The following is a 7898-nucleotide window of genomic DNA, read 5'->3' on the forward strand; positions in this document are numbered from 1 at the left end:
CCCCCAAATCCCCCTTCCCCGTCCCGTCCCGTCCCACTTCCTCCCGTCCCCATCCCCATGCCAGGCTTAAATTATCGCCAAACTTGATAGTTTGTGCACCTAAGAACCTCAAATATTGTGCCTTTGTGGTACCACTTATACTCATTCCCTTCTTTGATATTTTTCCATTGTGTACTAAAACTAATTCAGCTTAGCTTTTTGGATTAAAAACCTTTTGAAAATTTGAATATCATTTTAGGACTCTATGAACAAGATAATATCCAAATATCAGACCCTTATCATTTTTGGCTCTGAATATCACAAAATTGAGATCTAAGATCACTTTGACATAGGAAAAAATTCCTAATACTTTTTACTCCAATTCATTTAGAAATCCGTCATATTCAAGACCCATTACTATTCCCTTCAAGTTTCTTCAGTCAATAATGGTACCAAATCTCGTAATCCACTCAAATAATACTAAAGAACACAAATTTAATATTCGAAACTTCAATTAAGACTCAAATCAACAATATTCTGTTTGGACTAAAGAATTGCAGTGCAACTTTTGGACCATAATTTTGCAATGTAAGTTAGCTGGTTGTATTGTTATTAAATTTTCCCAACAAGTAATGCTTAATTATCCTATGTGTATGAGATGCATAGTAGTAGTTTTTCCTGCTCCATACAAAAGTGAACTACTACTACAAATGTCAAGCAACTAGCTCAAATGATAGCTGGTTATACGAAGTAGGATAAAGCAATTATATTAATGGCTGATGGAGCGTACAAAAATCCAACTAATTTAGTTCTTGTTAAACGATCGAATATACTAGTTATTTTTACAGGTATGTCAAGATAGTGCGCCTGGAACCAATCTGCTCGGAAATACATAGAGAACTGAGCTTCTGTACAATAGGCTTAGCAATCACATGAACAAGTTTCTGATGATTCTATCGATACAAGAAGGGTGAGAAAGCGCCTTCATTTCTGTTGCTGAATATGATAAAGAGTCCCCCAATTGTATACAATATGAGTGTGGTCCCTTCTGAGAAGAAAATACTATGAGAATGGACTGGTGCAGCTGAATTGGGCGGTTAAACAGTTGGACAGGTTGGTGAGGAATAGGGAAGGAAAATACAAAAATCATACATTATGGTGATCTCAAGGAATCTTGCCGCCTCAAGGGAATACCCTCTTGCCCAAAACCATTCTCATCATCACCATGCTTGGGAAGTCGCACAGGCAGCATGGCAGGACCTGTATTAGATTCCATTAAGAGATGCTTTGAGAAATTGGCTACACCAGTCCTGTTCACCCAAACAAAAGAAAAACAGTAGAACATACCATCAACCATGTCTTTGGTTTTGTGAAGAAGAAAAGTTCCAGAAAGAATAGTCACAAATCCACACATTTCTGTTACTATTTGAGTTGGGTTTTGTCTATCCCAGTCCTGTTCACTCAAACAGAACGAGTAGAATAAGATACCTTGAAGCTACCATGAAAAATAATAAATATGGATGCTCAAAAAGCTTAAAATTGTCCTAAAGACATGTAACAAATTGCATTCAAGGATTAATTTCAAAAAAAAAAAAAAAAATTTGTCTTCAAGGATTCAGCACTCAAGACCTCAATATGTTGTTAAATGGCCAGTTATAGTTGGATATGCCGAACATCATGCATGTCCCTGTTTATTGTGTTCAAATGGACTGAAAGAAAATCATATTTGTGCACCCCCTAAGCTGGCCAGAACAGAGAACCAATTATATAGTGAAACAACCAGGAGAAGGCTTTGGCAAACTTGATGTGTAACCGAGTTCAGTCACAGCACATTACGTATTTTTACTATTCATAAAGCAAAACTGAACATTAAAATGTCTATGATCAAAGAATCACCTTGAACATGATTATACTGGCTAAGATAGTCAAAGAGGTAAACATGACATAGTATATAGGAGAGACAACTGCTGTATTGAATGTATCCAGGGCCTGCATTGAAGATTCATCAAAGAAAGTGTCAGGGATAAATAAAATAGCGACTAAAAAGCATCCAAGGAAAACATCATCCTTAGATGACTACAAACAGGATTGAATTTCATCAAACAAGCAAAGCTTAAACCTTACTAAGTTTTGCTCAGGTTGATTCCACCATGGTTAACCCTGGGAATTTAAGCCTAACAGTAAATTATCCTGCAGTAATAAAGGTCTCCTCCTTGTACAGGCCCTCTGTTTTTCCAACTTGTTCTTTTTACTTTTTAATGTTTCCTTTTTCTGGTTCTACCTTATATTTACTTTTTCTTTTGTTGATTCCATCTCAGGCCTCATTTGTTTGCTTAATGGAGATCTGGTTCATTATGTATGTTTGTTTTTTAGGTTTGAATTCTAATCATTCAGATTCAGCTCATAAATGGAAAAGGGACTAAAATTTAAACTATGAGATTTGGTATAAATTTACCCTCCATCCACCTTATGAGTGTGGGCAGTTAAAAATAAGGGTATTTTTGAGCCAAAAGGTTGATGTCGGGGGTATTTGGAGACTGAGGTGGATGGAGGGTAATTTTTTACCATTTTCGAATAGTTATGAGGCATTTTAGGCCCTTCTCCGTTTTAAAAATGTTTTGGGGTCATAGAGAAGGATTTTGCTTTGACTTGGATAGATTATGGTGGGGAAATCTAAAAAAAAAATTGAAAAATATATATTTGTTGTGGCTCCTTTTTTGGGGGGGTCATGAAGCAGGTATATTGTTTTGGCTTGGATAAATTATGGGGAGAATCTAAACTAAAAAATTTTTTAAAAATCTAAAATTATAACAATACATATTTCGAAAATTAAAAAAAAAAAAAAAGATTGTTGCACATACTTGGTATATTCCATTTAGACCAAAAAATTAATGTTGTAAGGATTAAAGTGATTTGATAATATTGTATTAGCTTTCTTTAATTTTTTATTCACTGAAATTTGAATAGTTTTCTTTATTTTTAGGGATAATGCACAAGTACCCCTCAACCTATGCCCGAAATCTCAGAGACAATTATACTATACTAAGGTCCTATTACCCCCTGAACTTATTTTATTAATAATTTTTTACCTCTTTTCGGCCAACGTGGCACTATCTTGTCGGCCCAACGCTGGTTGACTTTTTTTAAACTAGTGTCACGTAGGTCGAAAAGGGGTAGAAAATTACTTATAAAATAAGTTTAGGGGGATAATAGGACCTTAGTATAGTATAAGTGTGTCTCTGGGATTTCGGGGTTGAGGGGGTACTTGTTCATTTTCCCTTATTTTTACAGTAATATTAAAAAAAAACTTTAAAACTTACCTTTTGGATAAAGTTGCAACAATACAGAAAAGGAAAATAACATTTTGTCCTTGTATTATTATATTATTCCTATTTAGTCCTCGTGATATTCGATCAAGTGCACCTTCAATTAAGCAATGTATGTGATTTTAGTCCTTTAACCAACCGACATCAAATAAAATAACGATTTTTTACATCGCAGAGGGACAAATCAGGTATTTATATTTCTAATATGGTTATACTCCATTAATTCTTTCTTATAAAATATATTCTAGAGGGTTATTTCAAGATCCATCTCTAGATCATGTACAATCTTTTTTCTTGCCGATTTGATTTTCTTTTTGTTGTGTAAAGCAACATGTTTCGTATTAATCTCAAATTTCTCTATAGTAGTGTCTTCCAAATTTGTTAAAACTAGAAAAAAAAAAAAGAACAAAGTGGTGGGGCAGGTTTACAAGGTATATAAGGGTTGGAATTATGGAAGCCATAGCACCGACCTTCTATGCGAGATCCAAAAGAAAGAGGAGAAGAAATGGAGATTAGCCCACTTGCAGATAAAGAAGAAATCATTAACAAATGGCTAAAGATTGTCGCCATTCAAAATTCATTATTCCTAAAAAATTGAATGAGAAGAATCTAACAAAATATCACAAACAGCAAACATTTGCTCTTTCTTGAGAAAGAATGCCAGAAAGAAAATGATCGATGAAGGGAAAATATTATTGAGGAAGACGATGAGAATTAGAGATACGAGAGAACAAAACGAAGGCCTTTTTTTAAGTGTATGCAATTAAAGTAACATGAAATACCTAACTTACCCCTCTGCAATTTAACAGGCAGTTATTTTATTTGATGTCGGTAATTGAAGGACTAAATCCTACACATTGCTTAATTGAAGGTTAAATGAGAGGACTAGATTGGGATTGATAGAATAAGACAGGCCAAAAACATTTTATCTCTTCAAGACCAAGAAAAGAAGTTTTACAAAAATCTAGTAGTTTTTAGTATTTGTTGTACCCTTTCTTTTAAATTTATTTTTAAGTTTGGTTTGGGGTCATGAAATAGGGTATTCTTTTGACTTGGATAAATTATGGGGGGAAATCTAAAAAGCTTGTGAAAAAATTAGTAGCATTATGCATTTGTTGTGGCTCTTCTTCTTTCTTTTTTTTTTTAGTTTTTTTGGGGGTCATAAAGCAGGCATATTGTTTTGGCTCAGATAAGGTGATCCCTTGTTACCTTTTTTTGTTCCTGATCAGTTATCAATATGGGGGGTTTAAGCAAAATGATAAAAATTGCTAACTTGAGAGGGTGGTTAAGGGGTTTTCATGTGGCCAGAGAAGGTGCTGAGAGACTAGAAGTGACACACTTGCAATATGCTAATGATACCCTTATTTTTTGTAATGCTGAGGAGGATCAACTGAAGTATCTAAGACTGATTCTGGTCTGATTTGAAGGTATTTCCGATTTGCATATACAGTGGAGGAAGCATGTAATGTATCCTATTAATGAAGTAAACAACATGAGTTGTTTAGCATCAATTCTGGGTGGTGAAATAGGGGTTCTGCCTAATACATACTTGGGAATGCCTTTGTTATGGTCCCTTGTTAAGGATCTAGTTACTGGACGCTGCAATATGAATCTGAAGTTTTCTTCTTACGACCTATGGTGTTGGTTCGTTAAGAGAGAACCTGCAATCTCTTGAGTTAAAATACTCAAAAACTAAATTACTTTTCTCCTTTTTTTCATTTCCTCAGACACACAATAGTTTAAATGCAACAATTATAAAATAGCTACCCGCAGAAACTAGGACATGGCTTCCTAACTTAGCTAAGATGAAGAACGGCACTATTACATGAAAATAGTTGTACTATTACAGAAAACTAACTAATACTAAAAAGAAATTAATGTTGTAACTATTGGATAACTAAGGAGTGATAACAGCCTTTGGGGGGCAAATCCAAGTCCATAGACATATGGTATAGTGCGATTTAGAAGTGAGAGAAGAAATTGGCCAAGTGGAAGTCTCAGTACTTATCAAAGGGGGTAGATTGACCCTTATAACTAAGTACTTGATGTTTTGCCAACCTATATGATGTCCCTATTTCCTATCCCATCAGGGGTCATTAAGGGGTTGGATAGTGTCAGAGGAATTTTTTGTGGCAAGGCAACAAAGCAAAGAAAAGCTTCCATTTGGTTAAATGGGAGGAAGTCATGACAAGCAAGAAAAATGGAGGGTTGGGAATAAAGAATCTGAAATTGCAAAATGAAGCTCTTAATATGAAGTGGTTGTGAAAGTATGCAAACAACTCAAGATGCTATAGAGGAAACTAATTGGATCTAAATATGAAGCAGAGGTCAATTGGATAACTAAAGTAGTAACCACTCCTTATGGTGTTAGCCTCTGCAGGTCCATCGGAAGCTTGTGAAATGAAGTTAAAAGTAACTCAAAGGCAAAAGTAATGGATGGGAGCAAGACCAAATTTTGGAAGGACATTTGGCATTAGAAAGGCAACATGGGAGATCGCTTTCCAGACATCTACAACCTAATTATGCATTCAATAAAGCACTATAGTGGATCTATGGTTATCACAAAGATGGAATTTCACGTTCAGAAGACAACTTAATGATTGGAAAATAGTGAGAGTCGCTGAATTTTAAACATTGTAAACACTTCCACTAGACTACAGATATGAGAGGATAAATTTTGGTGGACAGGAGCTGACAAAGGAGTGTTCAAAGTCAATAAAGCCGACAAGTTGATGGATCAGACAGATCAACAGTGCTCAAGATGGTCTTGGAAGCAAATATGGAAACGCAGAATCCCTCACAAAGTCTCCTTTTTTGTCGGTTAATGGCTAAGGAAGCAGTTCTTACACAGGACAATGTTATGAAGAGGGGGCTCCAGGTGTTTCCTATGTGGTGAAACATCTGAGATGGTTAAACATCTATTTTTACATTGTAAGGACATCCATCATCTTTGCAGAATATTCCTAGCCTCAAAGGCATCTCCTGGACAATGCCCAGGAAGGTGCCTGAGGCATTACAATGCTGGAAGGAACTGGGTGTACACGCTAAAGACAGAGGTAGATGGAAAGTATCTCGGGGGTTATCTGGTGGGCTATTTGAAGAAAGGAATTCAAGATGTTTTGAGCGCATAGAGAACAATGCGCAGAAAGTTAAATTAAACTGCATTTTACTTTTTGTTTTTTGGTATAATCAGTTATACTCTAATGAGTATAAAACATCAACTGCACAAACAGTTTCATTTGAGTATAACTGGTTACACTAAAAACATAACAAAATGCAATTTAGTTTAGCCTTATGCACACTATTCTCGATGCTCTCAAAACACCTAGAATTCCCCTCTTTCCAGGCTGACCATCATAGAGTAGCAAGGATAATTCTCCATCTATCTCTGTTTTTAGCATGTACTCGTGCTTTCTCCCAGCTCTTCAAAGCCTCTGAGACTTTCCTAACATTGTCCAAAGATGCCTTTGAGACTTAGAAATATTCTCCATACCTTCCGAGTGTAAGTGCAGTGTAGAAACATATGGTTCACTGTCTCATATGTTTCCTTACAAAGTTATGCCTCTCTTCATTACATTGTCCTGAGCCAATGTTGCTTCTTTGGCCAATAACCAAACGAAATAAGATATTTTGTAAGGTATCCTATTTTTCCAAATTTGCTTCCATAGCCAGTTTAGATTATGATTACTAGGTGTCCAACATCTTGTAAGTTTTGTTAGCTTTGAATACCCATTTGTTACCCTTCCACCATAATATATCCTCCCTAAGCTGAAGCTAATCAAACTCTCATAATTTCCAAGTCATTTAGTTGTCTCCTAAAGGCAAAGAACCACCCTTGTGGTGTCCATAAGACTGCTATCGATCTTTGTTGGAACAAAGCTACATTAATAATAATATCTGGGATAAAGCTTGTCTTTTTCATGCCATTCATCCTTCCAAAACATGGTCTTTCTTCCATTTACCACTTTCTTCTTTGAGTTCTCACCTCATCCCACATGTCTCTTATAGATCTCCATAAACTGATCCAATATGTATTAGTCACCACCTTTGTCATCCAACTGTCTTCCAGTTCATATTTGGCACCAATGACCCTGCTCCACAACAACTGATTGTCATTGGCATCTCTACATAACCACTTTTTCCTCAAAGCTTTGCTTTGAAATTCCAAATTCTTCACCCCCAAGCCCTCATTCTTCTAAGTAGTTTTCACACATTTCCCTTTTACCAAGTGGTACCATTTCTTTTCTTTCTTTCCCTACCACAAAAACTCTCTCCTAATGTTGTCCAACCTTTTGATAACCCCTGGAGGGATGGGTAATAAAGACATCATATAAGTTAATAAATCATCAAGGAATGAATTGATGAGAGTTGGGGTGTGTTTGGTATGAAGGAAAACATTTTCCGACAAATGTTTTCCAATTTTCTCATGTTTGGTTGGGTTAAATGTTTTGGAAAATGTTTTTCAAATCAACTCATTTTCCTCAAATTTAAGGAAAATGACTTCCCCTCAAAACTTAAGGAAAACATTTTTCAAAACTCTCTTACAACCTCCGCCCTACCACCCCACCCTACCAGCCCCCAACCCACTCCCCT

At 35.8% G+C, this 7898-nt stretch overlaps 1 protein-coding gene across 5 annotated transcripts in view; it reads right to left on the reverse strand.

Moving 5' to 3' along the window:
- Nucleotides 1-720: 720 nt before the first annotated feature.
- LOC107002605 (probable magnesium transporter NIPA3) overlaps nt 721-7898 on the reverse strand; it is a 26206-nt gene continuing 19028 nt past the window's right edge. Inside the window, exons 7-10 of one of the 5 annotated variants that reach the window (XM_015200687.2) lie at nt 1876-1968; nt 1327-1432; nt 1132-1239; nt 721-1027 (exon numbers count right to left, since the gene is read on the reverse strand). In XM_015200687.2, the coding sequence (XP_015056173.1) occupies nt 1133-1239; nt 1327-1432; nt 1876-1968 (306 nt within the window). In that variant the 3' untranslated portion in view covers nt 721-1027; nt 1132. Of the gene's footprint in view, nt 1433-1875; nt 1969-7898 lie in introns of all 5 variants that reach the window. The other 4 variants (XM_027912426.1, XM_015200686.2, XM_027912425.1 and 1 more) reach the window with 4 other exon arrangements.

The sequence above is a fragment of the Solanum pennellii genome, chromosome 10 (genome assembly GCF_001406875.1).
Source record: "Solanum pennellii chromosome 10, SPENNV200".
NCBI lineage: Eukaryota > Viridiplantae > Streptophyta > Magnoliopsida > Solanales > Solanaceae > Solanum > Solanum pennellii.